The 24789-nt window shown below is 43.4% G+C and overlaps 2 protein-coding genes across 4 annotated transcripts in view; one reads left to right on the top strand and one right to left on the bottom strand.

Moving 5' to 3' along the window:
* Window positions 1–24789, bottom strand: part of ZBTB8A (zinc finger and BTB domain containing 8A) — a 140721-nt gene that overhangs the window by 106138 nt on the left and 9794 nt on the right. The window lies entirely within an intron of this gene.
* ZBTB8OS (zinc finger and BTB domain containing 8 opposite strand) lies at window positions 12090–24722 on the top strand. Of its 3 annotated transcripts, none has more exons than XM_075264722.1 (7): window positions 12090–12217; window positions 12339–12363; window positions 18183–18304; window positions 18935–19017; window positions 19095–19147; window positions 20322–20358; window positions 22888–24721. In XM_075264722.1, exons 1-7 carry the CDS (start codon window positions 12136–12138, stop codon window positions 22972–22974), a joined length of 489 nt encoding a protein of 162 aa, XP_075120823.1. In that variant the 5' UTR covers window positions 12090–12135; the 3' UTR covers window positions 22975–24721. The 3 variants fall into 3 exon arrangements, with proteins under 3 accessions (XP_075120823.1, XP_075120824.1, XP_075120825.1); XM_075264723.1 differs by having other exon boundaries at window positions 12114–12217; window positions 12339–12396; window positions 22888–24722; XM_075264724.1 differs by having other exon boundaries at window positions 12114–12217; window positions 12339–12409; window positions 22888–24722.

The following is a 24789-nucleotide window of genomic DNA, read 5'->3' as shown; positions in this document are numbered from 1 at the left end:
TCGCGCACATTCGCGCCAACCTAGGCCAATCAGAATTGTACAAGGGCAACGTTTGTAACCAATCACCGATTCCCGCGTCACGAAGGCGGAGCCGACAGAAAAATTACGCGCGATAGATTTCCAAACCCTAGCTCCGCCCAGTAAGCGAAGTCTGAGGTATCCCTGACAACACAGGACTACCGAGGCTGAAACGCAAAGCAATGTGGGATTGTCGAGTACGTGCCTGCTGGCAGTCAGCATGTCACCTGCTTTACGGCACTTTACTGACTGATCAGCTTCAGCGGCCAAGTATATAGTATCAGCAGAGACAGTCTTGTAGCGCTCCTTTAGTTGTTTTCCTGTAAATGTAGTAAGACTTTTAGTGAGACTTTTAGTGACTAGCACAGTTTGGGCCCCAATAATAAAGAATGTTTTCCTTTCTGTAACTTTACAAGAACAATAAGGTCTTACATTTTTTTCCTGTTGCCATAGCTGTCTGAGGGGTGTTTTTTTTTTTATAAGACCTGCATACCTCCCAACCTTCAAAGCACAGAAGAGGGAGAAAAAATGAGGCGCGCATAAAGAATTTAGCTCCTCCCACTTTTAAATTGACTCCGCCCATTCTGATCAATTTCTCTTTGTGCTCCCCACACAATAACCCTAATATTATATACGCCACATTATAATGTTCTCCTCAAATTGACCCCAAAGTATAGAGTCTCTCTCCTAGTATACCCACAGTTTAATGTCCCCCTCCAGCTGCCCCAGTTTAATGTCCACCTCTAGTTGACCCCAATTTAGTGTTCTACTCCAATTGCCCCATTTTAATGTTCTCCTCCAGCTACCCCCCAATGTTTAATGCCACCTCCATCTGCCCCCAATTTAATGTCATTCTTCATCTGTCCCCAGTTTAATGTCCCCTCCATCCGTTTCACTACTGACCTGACTAGAATAGATTTGCTGCAGGTAGGTTCATGGTCTCGGTGCATTCTCTGAAAGTCAGCATAGGGTCTATGTCTAACAGTAAGCCCCGCATAACACATAGCCAGCAGCCCACCAAGATCCAGATCACAACAGCATACAGGCAGCAGCCCCCATGGACCCAGGGACTAAAGGCCCCCTCCCATCTCCACAGCAATCTGGGGGCAGTTCCCTTCTTCCCAAAACATAGGTGGCAAGAACCCAGGGCCCTGACCCCTCCAAAACACAGGCAGCATCCCAGGGACCACCAGCAACAACCCCCACACACACACACAGGCAGCACCGTAGGAACCCCCCACTTACATGAAGGTAGTACCCCAGGGACCTGCACACCACATGGCAGAACCCCTTGGGCCCTCATATGCACACAGGTGGAAGTACCCAAGGGACCAGCACCTCCTCACACGCAGGTAGTAACCCAGGGACCCTCAAAAATGCACACAGGTGGCAGCACCCTGGGACCACCTCCAGAATCCCCTCTTACATAAGCAATACACCAGGAACCCCCCATACAAAATCAATACCCCAGGGATCACACACAGACACATTCAGCAGCCCTCCAGGGACTCAAACCCCAAAAGACCCTGCCCCACATTACATGCCAGCAGCACCCTAATGACTCCTGCCCCCCGTTTAAACTGTGGGGCTAGCTGGAAGGGGACATTATATTGTGGGGGGTACCTGGAGGGGGACATGTGTGCCTCTAGGCACCCTCCAGTTACCCTCACGGTTTAATGTTGCCCACTAGTTGCGGGTCAATCCATGTCAAGTGAACCAATGATTTTTACCGCTATATTTTTCATTCTTTTGAGATTTTGTTACTTGGTAACAGTCTGTCATAGAATGCAAAATGTGAAGAAAAAAAATCTAGATTTTTTTTAAATTAATTAATGGATTAATTTTCAGGCTAGAAAAAAGATAAACAAAATAAACACCATTCTACTCAGAACTGTGTAAGCTTTCGTCAGATATGTCACAAGAGTATCTTTGTTAATCTTTCACCCATCTGAACACAAAATTTTAAAATGCATTTCCGAAATAAAACGTTTAATTTCAAAATTTCCAAAAATGCACATGTGCCTGCTATGCTCCTAGCCACATCTGTACCAAAGTACAAGTTGAGATTGCGATGGAATCATATTTTAAAATATAACTATTACAGTGTCAATTCGAAAATCTTGAATTCAGATCTGTTCAGTCTGTGGTCTAAAAGTGCAGGGTCTATATTTACTAAATAATTCATGATTTTTAGATATTACTGTATTGTTTTATTATGTTACAGCTTAGAAGCAGGAGAGGGCAGAGGAGAAAGCTTTGTTAGTGCTCAACTTGAGAATGAACAGGGGTAGACAGTGAACGCAGAGCAGTTGACAGGCTAGCAGCTCTGTCAATCATCTGCCTATCTCAGATACTAGCCTACAGGGGCCATATTCAAACCAAACTTTTCAAATTCAATTCAAAAAGTTCATGTATAGTACAAACCAGGACTACGAAGAAAACATTGGTTACAGGAAGCAGAACCCATCAAAGGGACTCAGAAATACCACATTTTCATTCCATGTAGTGAAACAGAAATAAAAACAAGGATTTTTTTTATTCAGCAATGACAGTGAAGTCCATGAAGTGGTAGAAGGCAGCACAAGATTGGCAATGGATGACATAACTGGTTATGTGACCTGTGAATATGATTGGCGCTGATGGCTGCGACTGTACTCTCCCAAGATTGTGTAAATGAAGTAGAATTGACTTTTTTGCATCCTTCTGGTCCAGCGCCATCCTTTGTGTATCCAAGAAAAGCAGACATTATAAAACACCATGACAGGCCGGACATACTCTGTGACATTGCTAGTAAGCACTTATGGATAAGATTACGTCACCCACTAGAAGGGACAAATTGATGATAAAAGTCCAGTAGTTGAAAAACATCCTATTAAGTATTTGATTAGTTCATATTTTATAGAATGAGGATTTAACTACTGTACTATTCTTATTAAACACTTCATAAATGACATGTTTAGTGTTATAATAAAAAAAAAATGTTACATGTATAAATATGTGTTAAAAATATTGGTTCTTTTAATCTTTTTGTTAACATATAATTAGGATGAGACTGTATTTAGAAAATCACACTTGGGGATATGATCACCTTTTGTCTTTTGGTTTGTTCCATGCATTCAGGTTGAAAATGCTGAAAAAGTTGTGTTATAATGATTAACGCTAGGTTCACACCTGCGTTTTGGTCTCCGTTCTGTGGTTTCCGTCTTCTGCATGCAAGAAGACGGAAACCACAGACCGGGTCCGGCCATGAGCGGCGGTGAGCGTTTTATGCCCTTTTTTTAAATTAATGCATGTCCGACTCTGTGTCCAGATTAAAAAACCCGATTTCGCGGTGGAGAGCATAAAACGCTCACCTCTGCTCACGGCCGGACAGCTTTCTCACCCATTCAAATGAATGGGTGAGAAAGACTCCTGCAGGTTTCCGTATCCTGCTCTGCTTTATGCAGGAAATGGAAACCTACAGAACGGACACCTGGGCGCAGATGTGAACGAGCCCTAAGATGTATTTATTCTGGCACTTACGGTATTTGTTTTTTTGTGTTTCTTTATTGTTGCATTTAAATATTGAATTCAATAAGTTGTAATTTGAAAAGAAAAAAAGAAAAAACTCACACAAACATAAATTCAGATTATTGAAGGCTTAAAAAAATATGTCAAATTTGATAGGTCCCAAGTTGAATCCCTGTACATTTGCGCATTGAAATTTTGAATTTGATTTCTCCAAAACAAAATACAAAGAACATAGTCTTGTGACATATCAAATGGAAGCTGGTACCGTTCTGAGAAAAATGATGCCTCCCCCACCTCTTTATCTTAATTCTAGCATGAGGTATGATAAAGAAAAAATGTAGAGCCATACCAGGTCAAAATGTGCGCTTTTTCAAAACTTTAGAAGTCTGTAAAAAATTAACTGATGAAGAAAAAAATTAAAAACTTTTAATTTGTAATTGACTAAAGTTGTACTTAAAAAAAATATCTAAAAACGTCAGGTAGAAAAATATTCATATTTGGATTGGATCACTTGATATGGAATGACTTGCCCCCAGTTTAATGTCCCATCCAGCTACCCCCAAGCTTTAATGTCACCCTCCAGATGCCCCAGTTTAACGTCCCCCTATAGTTTTCCGCAGTTTAAACTGGGGCACCAGGGGAGGGAATTTAGAGGTACTTGAAGATGAACATTATAATGTGGGGGCATTTAATGGGTGACTGTAAGAGCATTATACTGTGTGGGGGCACATAGAAATATGGATCAGAGTGGACAGAGTCAACATAGAAGTGGTTTTACCAACTACGATTTAGCTTCCTTATATAGAGTGGGCTAACTCTCCTGGATCCAATTGTCTTATGTGCGCTCAGTTCTGACTTCCTTGTAACTCAGTAACAATATCACCAGTCTAGATAGAGGTTACTCTTTATACCAATTTCTCACCTTTTGCTGCCGATGTCCTCAGGTGTATTACCTCTTAGCTCCTATTTCCTTGTAATAAATTATATTAAGTCATTTCAGAATTTTAACTTGGCCACACGATACACATGGCCAACATTTACAAGGCACCTGGTAAAAACCTTTTTGTGTGTGTGACATATTTGCTTTTTTTTCCACTCCTCAAAAGAGTGTGGATTAGTGATGTACACCATATGTAGTACAAATTCGTAGGCACAAATGAATTGTCTAAGTTTCTGTAATTCAATCAGTAGGTCATGGAATTGATAGTTAAATGTCTAATGTCCTGCAGGACATGACATATGTAATAATCTACAATTTCTATAAATCTGACCCAGCCATTGACTACCTGAAAATTCTAATTTTTGCGCATTTCAAGAAGATCTGTGAAGATCTACTTAGACCATATTAAGGACATGGACAATGTGGTGGCCCACTAGTTACTACTGTTACTTGCAACACTGGGGTCATGTGGTTGAGTTTAGTCAAGTGCAATATGTGCATGGACCTTGTATATTCTCAGGTCCATTATAAGGACCTACTGATTGGTTCTAGTTTTCTAAACCTTATACAACAGGGAATAAAGTCAAACAGATAATAGTTACTGATCGATTTAACCCCTTAGTGACCGGCCTGCTTTGGACCTTAATGACCAAGCCAAATTTGTGTGAATACATAATATGTGGCAACCTGTGGGGTGGGGGACATGATTCTGTGGGGGTAGGGGGACATGATACTATGGGGGGCAAACTTGGGGATAGGGGGACATAATACTGTGGGAGCAACTTCAGGGAGGACACATGACACTGTGGATGCAACCAAGGGGTACATAAACCTGGGGGGTGACCTGGAGGGAGACATTAAAGTGTGGGGCCAACCTCTGGGGGGAACATGACACCGAGGGAGCAACTTGATGGGGACATGAAACTGAGGGGGGGCGTGACACTGTGGGGACAATCTGGGGGGAGGACATAACACTATGGGTGTAACCTGTGGGGTGGGGGGACATGATTCTGTAGTAGCTACCTTGGGGGGGACATGACACTGTGGGTACAACCTCAGGGGAACATGAAACTGCGGGGGGCAACCTGAGGAGGACATGAGGACATGTCAGGGTGCGGGGGACGTGATACAGTGGGGGCAATCTGGGGAATGGGGGGACATGATACTATGGGAGCAACCAGGGGAGTAGGAGGACATGAATCGGGGGGGGGGGGGGGTTAACCTGAAGGGGGACAAGAAAATGTGGGGGAAATCTGGAAGGGGATATTATAAGGGGGCATTATATTGTATGGGGTCACTAGGCAGGCATTATACTGTGTGAGAGCCACTAAGGGGCATTATACTATGTGGGGTCCATTGAGGGGGTATTATAATTTGTGCAGGTCAAGTGGTGTTGATTGGGTGGCCCCAATTATGAAACCTTCACACGAGGCCCACCAATGTGTTAAAATGGCCCTGCCTATCAGTGTTTTCTGACATCAGGCAGAATCGCCGAAGAGAATAGGGAGTCGTGCTGGAGTCCAGGAAAGGTGAGTAACAATGAGTTTTGTCCTGATAACTTACATTATGAAGTTTCTTACATTCGTTTGTACTATACATTTATAAAAAAAAAAATACTAAAGCCATTTAAGACACAATCCTAGATAGAAACTGGAAGAACTACAAGTATTACTGTTTTTCAGGACATTGCAGTGATGGACTATTCCTCGTGTTACAGCATAAACTCATATAGGTGTACATTGAGTGTAGTGTTAATTCAAGCTACATTAAGTGATCATATACAGCTCAGACACAAAAATTAAGATTTAAACAGTTTTATTTGAAAATACATCAACTTTTAAACAATTAGCGTGTTCCTGGTATAGGTGGCAGTTGACCAGTGTGGGTGAGAAAGAACCCCAAAATGTGCACATTAGACCTTCAAGTTTCATGGAGGAAGGGTACACCAGGACCAGGTGCGGTGGCAGAAGGAAGTACACATCAGAATGGAGAGGCAGAAACCGCACAGTGTGAAACAAAGATAAGGTGGCCCAGGGACGATTCCAGCTTTTCTGCTGCCTGAGTTAAAAATTGAAATGGCGCACCTCCTTCCTACACGAGCATATTGTAGGAATAAAAGAAAGATGGCCACCAAGCAAGTGTAAAGGCATACCCCCTGTGTTCCTACACGAGTGTATTGTAGATATAGCATAAAGATGTCCGCTGAGCATGCGCTGTTGGCTCTGCACATGCTTGGCAGCCATCTTTATTCTATTCCTACAATACGCTTGTGTAGGAGCACAGTGAGGATGGCTCTGCGCGGGATCGACTCCAGGTCTATGTGGGCCCTTGGGACGTCTGTCTCAGCACAGGCGGCGCGATGCTATGACGTCATTGCACCTAATTGTGCTGAGAAGCAAACATCTGTGTTCTTGTTGTCTTGTCAACCGCAAGCCTCATGTGGCTTGCAGTTGACAAGACAACCAAGTTGCAGGAAACATTTTAACTAGATCGGTGTCTGCAGACGCCGATCTAGTTAAAAGTAAAAGATGTATTAATGGTGGCTCCTGGGAAGCTGTCTGCTGTCAGCACCCAGCAGCCCAGTGGGCCCCCACAAGAGCTTGGGGCCATGGCACTTGACCGGGTTTGCCGGGTGCTGACGCCTCCCCTGACTCTGCGTATGCTTGGCAGACATCTTTATTCTATTCCTATAATATGCTTGTGTTAAGATGTTTTTGATTTAAATAGCATTTGATTTCAGTAAATGTGACCTCTTAATACTGCAAATTCAACAAATGACCATTTTCTGTTCTTTACAACTTATAAAATGTTTAGAAACTCTGTTGTGCATAACAATTTGGAACAGGGGATTTTTATAATTTAATTTGTGAACAGAAATGTTATCATTGGGAGTTTTTTCCAACAAAATTTGATTTATATTCTAACGGTTGAAGATTTGCAAATTATACTGACTGTCATTTGCATCCATTTTGGGTTGTTTTGCTGTTCCTCAGAACAAAAGCTCCCAGGCTTGTCTAATATATACTTGTATCATTGGTGTGCTAAGCAGCCTGTAATACAGGGGTGCTCACACTTTTTCAGCGTGTGAGCTACTTTATTAGTTGACCAAGACAAAAGATCTACTAGGGCGGGGCTGTGGCTGGCATGTGGGCGGGGCCATGGCGGGTTTGTGGGTGGGACGGGTGTGTCTATGGGCGGGGCCCGGCATGTGGGCGGGGCCAGGCGTATCGAGAGAGCAGGAGACAGCGGCGTTCTCTGGTCGCCCAGAGATCCCCGCTGTCTGCTTCTTCACAGCGCCTGCCCCGCCTGCCAGTGTCCAGAGGTAACTCTCAGCCTGCACTGTGAACTAGCAGACACTGAGGATCCCTGGATCCCTGCATCCAGCGATCGACCCATACGTCCTTTGCGATCTACCATTAGATCGCAATCGACGTATTGGGCACCCCTGCTGTAATAAAAGTATAGTATAGTATTGTGTCCACCCCATTCAGAATATTGTTTCCAGATTCCCAGTACATTGCACAGAATATCAAATGACCATTACTAAGTATGATTTATCGCACAAATTTTGAGCCCTCATGTGGCTCTGTGAACAAAAAAATAAAGTTATTGTTTTTGAAAGACCGGGAGTAAAAAAACCCAAAATTTGTAAAATTGCGCTGGTGGGAAGGGATAGCACACTTTGCAACACTTATACACTCACCGGCCACTTTATTAGGTACACCATGCTAGTAACGGGTTGGACCCCCTTTTGCCTTCAGAACTGCCTCAATTCTTCGTGGCATAGATTCAACAAGGTGCTGGAAGCATTCCTCAGAGATTTTGGTCCATATTGACATGATGGCATCACACAGTTGCCGCAGATTTGTCGGCTGCACATCCATGATGCGAATCTCCCGTTCCACCACATCCCAAAGATGCTCTATTGGATTGAGATCTGGTGACTGTGGAGGCCATTGGAGTACAGTGAACTCATTGTCATGTTCAAGAAACCAGTCTGAGATGATTCCAGCTTTATGACATGGCGCATTATCCTGCTGAAAGTAGCCATCAGATGTTGGGTACATTGTGGTCATAAAGGGATGGACATGGTCAGCAACAATACTCAGGTAGGCTTTGGCGTTGCAACGATGCTCAATTGGTACCAAGGGGCCCAAAGAGTGCCAAGTAAATATTCCCCACACCATGACACCACCACCACCAGCCTGAACCGTTGATACAAGGCAGGATGGATCCATGCTTTCATGTTGTTGATGCCAAATTCTGACCCTACCATCCGAATGTCGCAGCAGAAATCGAGACTCATCAGACCAGGCAACGTTTTTCCAATCTTCAATTGTCCAATTTCGATGAGCTTGTGCAAATTGTAGCCTCAGTTTCCTGTTCTTAGCTGAAAGGAGTGGCACCCGGTGTGGTCTTCTGCTGCTGTAGCCCATCTGCCTCAAAGTTCGACGTACTGTGCGTTCAGAGATGCTCTTCTGGCTACCTTGGTTGTAACGGGTGGCTATTTGAGTCACTGTTGCCTTTCTATCAGCTCAAACCAGTCTGGCCATTCTCCTCTGACCTCTGGCATCAACAACGCATTTCCGCCCACAGAACTGCCGCTCACTGGATGTTTTTTCTTTTTCGGACCATTCTCTGTAAACCCTAGAGATGGTTGTGCGTGAAAATCCCAGTAGATCAGCAGTTTCTGAAATACTCAGACCAGCCCTTCTGGCACCAACAACCATGCCACGTTCAAAGGCACTCAAATCACCTTTCTTCCCCATACTGATGCTCGGTTTGAACTGCAGGAAATTGTCTTGACCATGTCTACATGCCTAAATGCACTGAGTTGCCGCCATGTGATTGGCTGATTAGAAATTAAGTGTTAACAAGCAGTTGGACAGGTGTACCTAATAAAGTGGCCGGTGAGTGTATATGTATGTACAGGCAGCTGCCTGTACAGACATTATTCTGACCATTGGCTGGAGCAGTGGGGTTTACGCAGTGATTGCTATCTCTGTATGTAAATACAGAGATAATAGTTTTGAGTTGAATGGAAGGCCACTGTTTGTCCTTGCAGCTTGAATTATTTTCTCTCCAAACATGTGTAATGTAATATACAGTGGCGTAACTAGGAATGGCGGGGCCCCGTGGCGAACTTTTGACATGGGGCCCATCCCAACCGACACCGAAGACCTCGACCGCCCCCCTCCTCTGCACTTTATTATGTCCCTTAGAAAGCCCTGCACACAGTATTATGTCCATTAGTGGCCCCTGCACACAGTATTATGTCCCTTAGTGGCCCCTGCACACAGTATTATACCCCATAGTGGCCCCTGCACACAGTATTATGTCCATTAGTGGCCCCTGCACACAGTATTATACCCCATAGTGGCCCCTGCACACAGTATTATGTCCATTAGTGGCCCCTGCACACAGTATTATCCCCCATAGTGGTCCCTGCACACAGTATTATGTCCATTAGTGGCCCCTGCACACAGTTTTATGTCCATTAGTGGCCCCTGCACACAGTATTATGTCCCTTAGTTGCCCCGCACACAGTATTATGTCCCTTAGTGGCCCCTGCACACAGTATTATGTCCATTAGTGGCCCCTGCACACAGTATTATGTCCCTTAGTGGCCCCTACACACAGTATTATACCCCATAGTGGCCCCTGCACACAGTATTACGTCCATTAGTGGCCCCTGCACACAGTATTATGTCCCTTAGTTGCCCCGCACACAGTATTATGTCCCTTAGTGGCCCCTGCACACAGTATTATGTCCATTAGTGGCCCCTGCACACAGTATTATGTCCCTTAGTGGCCCCTGCACACAGTATTATACCCCATAGTGGCCCCTGCACACAGTATTATACCCCATAGTGGCCCCTGCACACAGTATTATGTCCATTAGTGGCCCCTGCACACAGTATTATGTCCCTTAGTGGCCCCTGCACACAGTATTATACCCCATAGTGGCCCCTGCACACAGTATTACGTCCATTAGTGGCCCCTGCACACAGTATTATACCCCATAGTGGCCCCTGCACACAGTATTATGTCCATTAGTGGCCCCTGCACACAGTATTATCCCCCATAGTGGCCCCTGCACACAGTATTATGTCCATTAGTGGCCCTTTCACACAGTATTATGCCCCATAGTGGTCCCTGCACACAGTATTATGTCCATTAGTGGCCCCTGCACACAGTATTATGTCCATTAGTGGCCCCTGCACACAGTATTATGTCCCTTAGTTGCCCCGCACACAGTATTATGTCCCTTAGTGGCCCCTGCACACAGTATTATGTCCATTAGTGGCCCCTGCACACAGTATTATGTCCCTTAGTGGCCCCTGCACACAGCATTATGTCCCTTAGTAGCCCCTGCACACAGTATTATGTCCATTAGTGGCCCCTGCCCACAGTATTATCCCCAATAGTGGCTCCTGCCCACAGTATTATCCCCCATAGTGGCTCCTGCCCACAGTATTATCCCACATAGTGTCCTCTGCACACAATATTATGTCCCACTGTGGACACCCATAAACAATTATTATACTCTGGGGTCTTTTCAGCCCCAGAGTATAATAATCGGAGACCCGTGGGAATAAAAACATTAAAAAAAAAACCAGTTGCTTACCTGTCCCCCGGCTCCTACGCTGTCGGCCGCCGCTCTCGTCCTTCTTTAATGACGTCGGACGTCACATGACCCGGGAAGCAGGCCGGGTTCATGTGACGTCAGAGACGTCAGACAAGTATGAAGGAGGCCTGGCAGGATCGTGGAGAGGTAAGTAACAGTATTTTTTACGTTCCCTTACCTCTCCCGGTCCGCCGATCATTATACTTGGGGGTCTGCAAAGTATAATGTATTGTATTGTATTGTAAAATGTAATGTATTGTTTACATGGTGGGTGGTGCACTGCTCACTCACCGTATTCTTGATAACTGCAGTTGTTAGTACTAAAGCTGTATCCCTTTCAGATATCTGAGATATCACTTCAGCACCTGTAACCGCCACTATCAAGAATTCGCTCTACGAAGGGGGTTAGGGGACCCCAGACAAAAGTTTGCACCCGGGCCCATAAGACTTCAGTTACGCCACTGGATTCTAGTAAATCTCATTCAAAAAGAGCTGCTGAAAAGCTCAGGTTTCAGAAACACGGCATGTTCATTTTAGCAGCATAATTGTAAGTGTTTTCTCTATGAATTTTATAGGGGAAGAAAAAACAAAGAGAAAAATGCAATAATTACAAAAAAACCTCTTTGCATATTTTTTTAATAAATTGGTCTGCAAAACACGTATCCTAAAATATAATAGCAGAACCGTAGATGGGGGAGATTTTGACTGCATGTTATTTGTCTACAGTGGAGACACTTTGTTGAGAGAACTCTCAGTAGCACTAGTACAACGTACACATGGTAGTACACAGTAGCACCAGCCACTTATTGAGTCATTGCCGCAGTATAAGCTGTCCCATCAGGCACTATGAGATCCCTCTCACCTAAATAAAGTCTTGTATAAGTGTGTACAGGACACGACACATACTGCCCACCAATCATGGCCGCCTAGTTATGTTGTGACGTAATCCTCCTCTCCAGTCCAGTAGTAAGGCGTGAAGGCCACGTGACCGGAGATGACTGCGCAACCCGGAAGGCTGTATTGGCTGTGCTTGTGAGCCATGGATGAGCGGTACTACACGGTGACCGAGGAGCAGGCTGCGGTAAAAGCCAAGTACCCTCCGGTGGTGAAGAAACATGAATGTACGTGTCACTGAGGGGACATGGTGCGCGGCTATCGGACAGCGTCACAGAGCGTGCTGTCTTGTGTTTGTCTCTTGTTACTGCATGCAGAGCTGTACTAACCTACAACCTTGTCTTTCAGATCTGGATCACACTGCGGACGTACAGTATGTTATCATTTTCGGCTGCTAGAAATGCTGGTGTTTGGTGATGGTATTCTATCTCTATTTCTAGCCATATTAATCTCATGCATAGATCAGTCTAAGGCTAGGTTCACACTAGTACCAGACTCTATCCCCCATTCTGCTTAAAATCAGTGGAAAGTCCTACAAAGTACTGTTTTTGTTGGAAATCTGTGGCCCCCATGTAACTGCTTTCTAAGTAGATAAGGTTTTAGGTTGTTGTTTTTTTTTTCCAGAAATGAAGGACAGAAACCTGAACACTAGTGTGAACCTAGTGTTAGGCCCTGTTCACATCTACGTTTGAGGAGTCGGCTTGGGGACCCACCAAATAGAAATCTATACGCATTAAAAAGCGGTTACCTGGGAAACCTGCGCCCCTCTAGAGACTATAATGGGGTCTGTGTGGTTTCCGCTCCGTGTCTGCACAAAACATACGGAGAGAAAAGTCCTGCAAGCAGCACTTTTCTCTCCACATGTTTCGTACGGAAACCACACATACCCCATTATAGTCTATGGGGTCTGCGGGTTTCCTTTAGCTAACCGCTCTTTAATGCGTATAGGTTTCCGTTGGGGGGGAGGGGAACGACTCCCTGAATGAAAACCCAAACGCAGATGTGGATCGGGCCTAAGATAGTTCCTGACAGTGTACTGAATGGCCATTTAAATAAGTGAAGTTCACACTGAATTCTTTTTCTCTGCTGTTGGCATCAGAAAAACGGACTGAAAAGTCAGCAGAATGTCGGATGCAGACGGAGCACTGTTTGTTTTGATTTTGTCTCCGTTGACTTTGATGTTAAAGGGATTCTACCATTGAAATTAATTTTTTTGGCGATCACATGTCGGAATAGCCTTTAGAAAGGCTATTCATCTCTTACCTTTAGACGTGGTCTCCGCTGCGGCGTTCCTTAGAAATACCGGTTTTTACCGGTATGCAAATTAGTTCTCTTGCAGCAATGGGGGGCGGGCCCCAGAGGTGTCACTGGAGCGTGTTTTTTTCGAGCAGTAGTGGGGACACCCCCATTGCTGCGAGAGAACTAATTTGCATACTGGTAAAAACCGGTATTTCTAAGGAACGGCAAAGTGGAGACCACGTCGAAAGGTAAGAGACGAATAGCCTTTCTAAAGGCTATTCCGACGTGTGATCGCCAAAAAAATTCATTTCAATGGTAGAATCCCTTTAAAAACAAGGTGGAAGCTTTCTTCTGTTCTGTTTTTTCATTTCTTTGTCACACCATTTTATCATTAGTTAAAAAACATAAACAAGACAGAAAAAACTTCCATGTTGATATCACTCAATGGTGACGGATAAGAATGGTTGAAGCTCCGTCTGCATTCATCGTTTTGTCTGTGGTGGATCAGAACAGACTGAAAAATGGCATGGCAAATGTAGACTTAGAGATACCCATTGAATGGCATATTTGACCTATTTTGGCCTTAACCCCCTCTTGACATCCACCGTAATAATATGGCGGATATTGGGTGTTTAAATATGGCCGCCGCTCAGGAGTTGAGCGGCCTCTATAGCTGTTGAGTCTCTGCTGTTTTATACAACAGAGACCCGGTGCTAATGTCTGCGATTGGTTCCCGAAATGATCGCGGTCATTAACCCCTCTGGTGCCCTCGCGCAGGTGCCGGCACCCAGCGCAAACTCTGGGGACGGCGTTCTGTTACTATGACAGCTGGGTACCTTGTGAAGGCTCCCTGGCTTGTCTTAAGGCTGCTGTATGTAGCTTGCAGTAGAATTGACATTTTTTTGCAATGCATTGCATAAGTGATCAGACCCCCTGGGGTTCAAGACCCCCTAGGGGGCCTAATAAATGCAAAAAAAAGTTTAAAATATATATATATATATATATATATATATATATATGTCAAATTGCCCCCCCCCCCCCAGAACACATCTAAAAGTACTTAAATACTGTGAAAAAACGTAAACATGAGGTATCCCTGTGTCCGAAAATGCTCGGTCTACAATTGTAGAACCACTGTTTTGCCTCAGGTAAACTTTTCAATAAAAAGCAATAGCAATTCCCCAAACTGGTATAACTAAAAAATACACCTGACCTTGCAAAAAAAAAAAAGACTCCTTATGTGTCCCTGCACTTGGAAGTACTAAAAAGTTATGGGTGTCAAAATATGGCAACTTTTAGAAAAAAAAAAAGTTTTGCACTGTCTTGTATTTTTGTTAAGGGGTGAAAATGTAAATAAAATAATATAAATTTGGTATCTCTGGAATCGTACCAAAACATAAATACAAGTGACGTGTCATTTTGGCTGCACAGTGAATGCCATAAGAACAAAGCCTGTAAGAAAGCTGAATTTTTTTCCAGCTTCCCAGTACATTATACAGAACAATTAATAGTAGCAACTTAAAGAACAATTTATCCCACAAACATTAAGATCTGATATGGATCTGATAGTGGAAAAATAAGAGTTACAGGGTTTTGACTCCCGACTTTTCCGGCCGAAAGTGGTTACAACTGCAGCAAGTTGTCATGACACATACAAGTATCAACGGACTTGGTGTGCTCGGTGTGTCAAAAACAACATTCTACTAGTGTAAACTGTTCTGCTGCACAGGGATGCAATTATTGAACTGTTTTACCGACTGAAGTCTTGCCTTTTTATTTCCCTCCAACAGTAATAATACTTGAACTGGTTGTTACTAGGATCATATAAGATCCAGGCCCAACTCCCAATTCATATGTACCAAATTCTTGATTGTTCCTGAAGGAAACCTATCCAGGACTATTTCATCCAGTGGTTCAGAAGTTACATTTCCCCCGACTGTAGCTATTCTCTTTCCATGTCTCTCCACAGACTGCCATGAATTCCTCCAACCGCAGGTTATTTCTGTAGAGTTTTCCACACAAATATCATAGGATCATCACGTATCTATCGTCTTTCTCCATGTGCCTACAAATACTGTAATGGCGTCATACAGAAGGCTCCTCTGAACGTATTAATACGACACAGATAGTGCGCCTACATTAATTGACCAGAAATAAGTGTGTCCAGCAAACAGTGCCCTCCCACATAGTGATAATACTCCCCCAGTGTGCCCTTTAGTAACAGTGCTTTCTGTGGTAAAAATGCTCTCCAACTGTGACACGGGTTACCTTTTTCACATACTAAAAAAAAAACTTAATGGGCAGTGTATTGAGTATATGGCTTAATACTCTCCAGTGACAAACTTATTGTCATAAGCCAAGCCTCTAACTCTGTTTCCTCACATACAGTACATTGTTTAGTCGCAGTATATATAGAACAACAAAAATTACCTCTGTCCTTTTCTTTACCGCTGTCTGTAATGCAGTTCAGACATTGGGTCTCCTCAAGAACTTGGCCTGTCAGTTGTCACAGGATGACTCCTGTACCAGCCATCTGCTCCCTCATTGGGTGCCCCTATAATAAACCCAGTACTGCTGCAGTATTTCATATGCAGCCCTTCGTCATAATGTGGTACCTATAGAACCCTATATAGTACTAGCCACATTGATCCACTAGTCTTCAGACTGAATTAATGATGATAGTGCATCTCTGGGTGGTTGACATGGTATCGCCCCAGCAAATCCTGGATTCTCTTTCATAGATGAAAAAGATCAGAAAAATCATCTTTCATAAGTTATGAAAGGGTTTATCTGACCCCACATAAAATTCATTATTTTGAGAATGTAAAATAAAGAAGCTTATTAATATTCTGTGAAACCTCTCCCAAAGACTATTTGACTAACCCCTCCTAATCCAGACCATATTTTCTCTGACATATTTTTAATTTGACCATACATTGTTATTTTGTCATCTTAGAAAACTGCCATAGAACACCACTTGTGAAGGGTATTTTGGGAGGTTGTTGCAGAGATGTTTTACTGTTCTTTAATTTCCACAGATGACTGGTTTCAGTTCCTTTCACATGGTTTACAAAGTGCAGCTTGTGCTGTAAGATGTGACACTCCGATACATCCTCAGGTGCAGAGAAATTCTCCCCCCCCCCTCGTGTATCCATGACATGTTTGAAGTGGATAGCTGTCTGGCTCATTTCATTAGCTAAACCAGTCCCTGACTCTATCTTCACATCAGCTGTTACACACAAGAGGGTCGGTTTAGCTCAGTAACATAACCAGACAGCCAAGCCCTTCATGCATGTCACAAGCAGGGAAAGGAATCTCCTTGACACCTGAGGATTTGTTGGAATATCATGCGAGTGAAATTGACCTTTCCTGCTTTTATTGTATTACAAATTTCCTGAACAGTGAAGACCTTTTTCCGCCCTAGATATTTTACTTACAAACTTGGAGATTGTTTTTTTTATTTATTTATTTTTAAGGTCTGTTAGTGCTGTTAATAATTGTACCCATATACCTTTAGCTGTGCTTTGAGTGATATCTGGGTGTCTCTGGGAGCTGCTAGTATCTTCTGCATTTGTTTACTTGATTCCGCTTCATACTATATAACTTCCACTGTAGCTCCCTCTCACATCATCCCCTCTTCCCTCCCTCCCTCCCATGCACCCCTCCCTCCCTCCCTCCCATGCACCCCTCCCTCCCTCCCATGCACCCCTCCCTCCCTCCCATGCACCCCTCCCTCCCTCCCATGCACCCCTCCCTCCCATGCACCCCTCCCTCCCATGCACCCCTCCCTCCCATGCACCCCTCCCTCCCTGTCTCTCTAGCTATCCCACCCACTACTAGCCCTTCCCTACCTACTCAGCCCAAACCCAACCCCATTTTACTTACCTCTCTTTCTTCAAGTCTTCCTCCTGTGGGACGGCCCATCCTTCTCTTCTGATTCTGCCGGTATGCGCTATTGTCCCAGTGTTGCTCTGTGCCCTGCAGCCGATGATCCACCTTTACTGCGTAGGAGCTGGGTCTATAGTGTGTGTCGGCAGTCAGAAAAGATAGAGTAGCCGTCCCGCAGGAAGAAGGCTGGAAGGAAGATAGATAAGTATGATGGAGTGGATGAGGGGGGAATAGTAGTGACTTTTAGGAAACGAGGAAACCGCTTGTCACTGGATAACCAGCAAGTGTCCCTGGGGCGGTCACATGACAGCCTCAGGGATATAGGTAAATATACATATTTGATAAGTTATTTTATTTAGAAAGTAGGAGGGTGTTTAGATTAGTGTAGGGATTAGTTTTTATCTTGGACAACCTCTTTAAGTACTCCATATAGTGACATAAGTATAAGGTACCTTCTCTCTTTGACACAATGACGCCGGATTCACACTAGCTCCTGCATGCATGCAGAAGACGGAAAGCTGTCAGACCGGGTCCAGCCGTTAGCGCCGGTGAGCGTTTTATGCTCTCCGCCGCAAAACTTTTTTTTTTTTTTTTTTAAACCGGACACAGAGTACTGCATGTCCGACTCTGTGTCCGATTTAAAAAAAAAAAAAAAAAAAAAACGGTTACGCCGCGGAGAGCATAAAACGATCACCGGCGCTCATGGCCGGACACTTTTCTAACCCATTCAAATGAAAGGGGTTTGAAAGAGTCCTGCAGGTTTCCGTCTCCTGCTCAGTTTTGTGCAGGAAACGGCAACCTGCATGAACAGAGACCGGGCGCAGATGTGAACGAGCCGGTAGAGGTATTTTGCCACCTGGTGACAGATGTACTTAAAATGCAACAGTGTATTAAATCACATTTTAGTGTTTTTAATGTACTGAAACACAGCTAGTAACTGCAGGTTTATTACGCATGAGTCATAATAACATCTGGTAAAGGCAACTATGTTCTTTCAAGAAGTTTTTAACTCTAGGATACCTTCTTTGAGAACACTTGAGTAATGGGCAGCTTATGTTTCTACAGACTACATGCTTGGGGTGAAACACTGGAGGAGGCATTTGAACAATGTGCCATGGCTATGTTCGGTTACATGACGGATATAGAGACTGTGGAGCCTATAGATACAGTAGAAGTGCAGACTGAAGGTGAGAACTGCGTTGCATATGAACATTAGTAAAGTCTTTTATTATAGCATTATGATTAAAAGATGGAATGGAGATGAATGGCTGAGATGGGAATAATTCATTAAAAGTAAGGCTACATGCTGCAAAAAAACAATGCATTTTTAGCTGTTGCAGAAACACAGCTCTAAAAATACAAAACAAAACTGCATTTTCCAGTCCCACATTGCGGAGAAATACATAACGCAAATTACGTTGTGTGTGTATATATATATATATATATATATATATTTCTAAGAAACTGCTGTACATGCTTTACACCTAATTTTCTATGTGTTTTAGAAAGCGTCTGTGTGCTTCACATGACATGTGGCGGGGCTTGTTGAAAAAGTGAGCCAAACATTGTGCAACAAATTTGGAATCGGTGCCACAATTTCAGCCACTATGTCACATTTTTGCGACTCAAAAATAAACCAATTAATAAGTGGTGTAAAGTTAGGCAGTCTAAAAGTACACTAGACTTCTAGCATTAACAGCACTAGATACTTGGTGTGCAGTTTAAGAATGTCTAGTCTAACTTTGTACTGTCTAAAAGGTAGACTGTTTTGGTTTAACTGCCCCGTGTGTCTAATTTTTGATATCTGGCTTTGTTAGGAAACGATATGCTCTCCTTATTGTATAACTTCCTAGACGAATGGTTGTATAAGTTCAGTGCTGATCAGTACTTCGTACCTCGGGTAAGTATTTTATAATACTGTAACTAGCCGCTATGTAGATCATACTAGAAAGTAACCCTTTTTTTATTTTTTATTAGGAGGTAAAAGTGCTACACATAGACAGAATGAATTTCAAGATCCGTTCCATTGGGTAAGCCATCTCTCCTCCAAATGGAGAACATTATACAACTTTTGATTTTCTGGCAGTATTGGTGTCATTAATATATTTTGTGAGATACTTTAACTCTTCTTGACTCCTTTCTGTAAAAGCTTTTACTTTATTTTTTTCCCCTTATTTCTGTATCGGGTGCTGAAACCTGTACACTGCATTTACTAGGTGGGAGGTATGGATTTAATAATTTCAAGATATGTTTTCTGTAAGTAAATAGAAAAGCTCATGTTTGCAACCAGAAAGTTGTAAACATGTGCAGACTGCGGCAGGAGGCCAGGGAAAGTAAAAAGTAAAAAAAAAACTTTCCTTATGCTGCAACTTCCTGCAGAGGGCAATCAGCAGCATAAGGAAAGGAACTGGAACATCACCTGTGTGTAGCCTTTCCTTAGGCATCTGATTGTTGTAGGAGGGACCAGACAGTCGCCTGGAACACCGGAGTATCAGGGACTGGTGAGTTTGATTTCTACTTATTTATTTTCATTTTACCTGGCCTCCTGCCGCAATAATAAAATATCTTGGACAACCCCCTTAAATAATTTTTACAATAAAGAGTTTGGTAATACTAATATAAAGGCAAGTCTAGAAAATTCTGTATGGGCTACATACGCTGGATGCACCAGTGGTTATGGTCCGATTAGTTCCTACACTATATTAATTATAGGTAAAATCTCTGAGTATTTCTTGAAACCATTCACCCTGCCCAAAAATCCCCATTCCAGCCTTTGGCCTTCTTTCTTGGCCCTACCCGGGCCTTCCCATGCCCTTTGCCATCCTCCTTCTGCTTTAGTCCCTGGCTTAATCGGGGCCTAAGTCACAATTCTGAATCACAGGGTGTTTGACCATATCTTAAAAGGCTTCACTCGGACCATCCACTGCCTTCCACTAAGAAGTTGGTCGTTTCCTTTCCACACCAGTGGTCAGAGCTTCTCAAGGTAGCCCTAAGGGCCCTTTCACAATAATCAAAGAACACTAGCCTTAGATGCACAATGTCTATTTTATTTTTAATAACCTGCAATACAGATTGTTTGAAAGAAACCTAAAGGATATCCAGTGTGAAGAAATGTATAAATTTGTTAAATTCATCAATCTTTGAGGAGAAAATAATGCTTTTTCCAGTATTCTATGTTTGACCCTATTGTGTTTCTTTTTACAGATGGGGAGAAGAATTTAGTCTGTCCAAGCACCCTCAGGTAAATTCTAATTTATTTCACAAAAAGGCAGATTTGTTAGGCAGTTTTAGTTCTGAGCTATATGTGAACATTTTACTTGTACCACGTCAAATGGAACTAAGGACCACTATTGAAGCAAGATGGGAGAAATGGAAAGTAGTTGACATACTTATTGTCTAGCGATAATAAGCTTTTACTTCTTTACGGTCTTAAGCCATGTTATTAGACAGTAGCAGCTGTATCACCCATTTCAACTTTAAGGGCAATTCAGACAGTGCAAAATGAATAGGAATTTGGACAGACTTCTACCTCAGAATCCTTTTTATTTTCCAGTCCTCCAGCTTCCTGCCAACATCTTCATTTGCAGATTCTGCTCGAAAATTGGCATTCTGTTCTGATTTTGCTTCTTAATGTATTCAATAAGAGGCAGAGATCAGACCAGGATGCTGAAAGAAGTATGCTTCCTACTCGACCTTGCCACAGACTCAGAGGCCACTGATTAGGTCCATTCATCTGGAGACTTGAATCTGAATTAGAGATGGATGTCTGCCTCCAATTTTCGTAGTTTCCAGCTGTGTGAACTCACCCTAATGGCCGATTTACTTTAGCGGTCGGTTTCTGTCCGGAAGGAGTCCACATGAGGACCCCCCCTCCCCAAATGGAATACCAACGCAAATGCAAGCGCTGTGCAGTTAAGTACACGGACCCCATAAACTATAATGGGGTCCGTGTGCTTGCCGCGCACTGCCCGCACGAACCTCATGCGGACTCCTTCCGGATGGAAGCCAATCGTTAATGTAAACCAGCCCTAACACTGTTAAAGGGTTTTTCTGGACAAAAAAAAGTTATTTTATTTTTTTTTTTTTTTTAAATGTTAGTGCTATTAAATGTACCCATATACCTTTAGCCATGTTTTGAGTGATTTCAAGGGAGCTCCTGGTTTCTCCTGCTTTGGATACGTGGTTCAGCTATGTCACTTCGACACTAACCCCTCTCACCTTACTCCCTGTCATGCCTTCCCTGTCTCTCTAGCTATCACCCCACTACTGCCCCTTCCCTACCTACTCAGCCCAACCCCAATATATACTTACCTCTCATACTTTCAGGCTTCTTTCTGCAGGACGGCCCCTCCTTTTTTTTTTTTTTTTTTTATACTGATTCTGCAGGCTTATGCTCTTCTTCGAGTGCTGCTCTGTGTGACGATCCACCTCTACTGCACATGCAGGGAAGCTGAGCTGTAGAGTTGAATTATCGGCAGCAGTGCTTGGAGAAGAGTGCACGCCTGCAATTTCAGTAAAAACAGGAGCAGTCCCACAGATAGAAGGAATATGGGTAACAATACATTTATGATTAATTATGCTATTTAGAAAGTAGAAGGGGGAAAGGTATTTAGATTAATGTAGAGCAGGGTTGCTCACACTTTTTGAGCATGTGAGCTACTTTAGAAACTTACCAATGGATAAGATCTACTATCCATTTCTTGTGGGCGGGCCAGGGGGCGGGGCCTGTGGGCAGAGCGGAGCGTGAGAGCAAGAGACAGCTCTCCAGTGTCTGCTTTTTGACAGCGCAGGCTGAGAATCATCTCCGGACACTGGCAGGCGGGGCCGCCACAGCCCTGACTGTGAACGAGTGCAAGGCCCCGGCCTGCCATTGTCTGGAGATGATTCTCAGCCTGCGCTGTCAAAAAGCAGACACCGATCCCACGATCGACCCATACGTCCTTCGCGATCGACTGGTAGATCGCGATCGACGTATTGGGCACCCCTGGTGTAGAGCTTTCCATTTATCCTCTACAACCCCTTTAAATAATTTGCTGTAGCACAAGCTGTAAACGTGCTCATATTTTACCTTATCTGCCTGATAGAAAGAAAGATGGAGGCTGCCATATGATATGCCCATGTGACTTCTTTCCCACGCTTTAACATCTTTACAAATTAATGTTAGACAGCAAGAAGCTCAATTTTCTTACACAGTGGCCTTTTGCTATAAACCTATAGATATAATATTTTAAGTTTCTCAATGTAATGGTACGTTCACACAGAGGAATCTACCACTGATTTGGGAGCAGATTCCACTCTTATTCGTGGCAGATTCTTCCCGGAATGGGAGGCAGAGATCACAGGAGGCCGCAAAAAAATCTTGACAGATATCACAGCTTGGGAGCTCTTGCAGATTAGGCCTAACTGGCAACGGAAATCAAAGTGTCGATACTGACTACTTCATTTTTTTTGCCACGTAAACTCATCTTAAAACAGGAAGGCATAGCATAATAAAATTATTGTAGGTAACAATATGTTAAAAATAAAATGAAGCAGTAGTAGCACCCACTGGGTAATACCTTGTGTTTTTTTTTATGAAAGAACCAGTGGTTAGTTGATGACTTTGCCGGTATTGGGATTATTGCTGAGCAGCTCGGGTATGCTTGGCCCTGACTTCAGATGCTACTGCAGCTTTAGTTTCAACATTCAATAAATGTTTTGTCATGAATACAAAACAACGTTGTATCAAGCAAAGCCCATATCCTTAAACTGTCTTCTGATCTTTTGCCAGGGCACAGAAGTGAAAGCTATTACATATTCAGCCATGCAGATCTGTGAAGAAGAGAAACCTGAGGTTTTTGTCATTATTGATATCTGACATTTACTAGAATTCTCCTCAGTTATCTTTGAAGTTGAGGGAAGACAGCTGAAATGTTACAGGCTGACCATAGAAACGCCTTGCCTTCTGTAAGGCATGATTGGGAAAATGGACTGTTGTTTACATGCAGTGGTAAACTGATCTAGACAGGATTGTGGAGTTGGTTGGCCTGGCTCTGACTTCATAAATGGATGACAGCTATAGTACAAACAGAAGTAGCAAAGAAAAAATAAGCCTAAGAAATGAATATGTGACAATCTATACATCTAAATAAATGTACAATAACTGTAAAATATACCGTATATACTCGAGTATAAGCAGTATACAGTTTTTGTGCTGAAAAAGTGCTCCTCGGCTTATACTAGATTCATTACAGTAATTTTCTGCTAGCAGGCCAGGAACGCAGACCCTGCTCCCCCCCACCGCTCCGTCACATCGGCGTGTCTGCTTTCCAGTGTGCTAGCAGAAGTACCGTAAGTACTTCTGCAGTTTGAAATGTACAGCATCACCATGCTCCTGGTAGGAGCGTGGGGATACTGCGGGCTCTGGCACCCACCCCGGTGGCTGTAGGCTGGGTCCGAATGACTGTTCTGTAAGTGTAATGGCGCCGAGACTCGGCATCTCCGCTGTAAGAGTTAACAGCGGAGATGTCCTCAGGAGATCTGGCCCCATACCTTTAAAGTTGCAGGCCGTCTCCTGTGCAACGAGCTCGCAGGAGCGAGCCAACCTGTTTTGATGACAGCCAGGAGCCTAATGAAGGCTCCCAGACCTGTCATTGCTATATTACTATTGCGGCTGGTCTGTGACCCTCTGCAAGAGTAACGTAATCTCTCATAGACTGCAATACACATCTGTCAACAGAAGACGGAAACCGACTTTCAGTGTCCGCTGGTGAGCGCCCGTCTGCTCTCCGCGGCGAAATTATATTATATATATATATATATATATATATATATATATATATATATATATAAATATAAAATATAATATAATTTTTTTTTACCGGACACAAACTCCTGCATGTCTGACTTAGTTTTGTTTTTTTTAACCAGACACAGTTTCGCTACGGAGAGTAGAAGATGCTCACCAGCGGACACTTTTGAAAACTGCCTGCCGGTTTCCATCTCCTACCCAGTTTCTCGGGCAGGGAACGGAAATCTGCATAATGGAGATTGGGCACTGGTGTGAACCTGCCCTCAAAAGTAGAAAATTACTGTGAAACGCATACACAATAGGTATCTCTGTGTCGCTAAGTGCCCAGTCTACTGAATATAGGGTATCTGCAATGCTTCTATTCCCTGGAGAAGGGGTTAATAGGAGCACTGCAGATACCCTATATTCAGCCAGGCTGAGTTCCAAGTGTGGGGAACCCCCCCCCCAGTCCTCAAGCTCAGGGAAGGAGCAGACAGACAACCAAAACACCCCTTCCCCAGCACCCAGCAATTACTGCACCCAAGAACTCCGACCATTTTAATTTTTGTAATTTTCCAGTAGCTGCTGCATTTCCCCCCTCGGCTTATACTCGCGTCAATAAGTTTTCCCAGTTTTTTGAGGTAAAATTAGGGGCCTCTGCTTATATTCGGGTCGGCTTATCCTCGAGTATATACGGTAGCTATTTTGAAGCCAGAGCCAGTAAATATTTTTATGACTCTACACTCCTGGCACATGTAGTAAGTGTTGAGGTCACTTGCGATTTGCACTGAAAACCAGAAATAAATTTATTTTTAATCGTTGCTTTGTCTCTTATAAGCATAAGTTTTTTTTTTTGTTGTTTTGTTTTTTGTGGACCTATTGTGTTATTAAATTTACTTGTGC

This window comes from Leptodactylus fuscus, chromosome 2 (genome assembly GCF_031893055.1).
Source record: "Leptodactylus fuscus isolate aLepFus1 chromosome 2, aLepFus1.hap2, whole genome shotgun sequence".
NCBI lineage: Eukaryota > Metazoa > Chordata > Amphibia > Anura > Leptodactylidae > Leptodactylus > Leptodactylus fuscus.
This window is presented reverse-complemented; position numbering and strand designations above follow the sequence as displayed.

Excerpts from the sequence above, each read along its gene's own strand:
- ZBTB8OS (XM_075264722.1), top strand. The coding sequence starts at position 12,136 with ATGGATGAGCGGTACTACACGGTGACCGAGGAGCAGGCTGCGGTAAAA. Across the intron at positions 18,305-18,934 it reads AGTAGAAGTGCAGACTGAAG|GAAACGATATGCTCTCCTTA; the intron begins GTGAGAACTGCG and ends TGGCTTTGTTAG. Across the intron at positions 19,148-20,321 it reads TTCAAGATCCGTTCCATTGG|ATGGGGAGAAGAATTTAGTC; the intron begins GTAAGCCATCTC and ends TTCTTTTTACAG.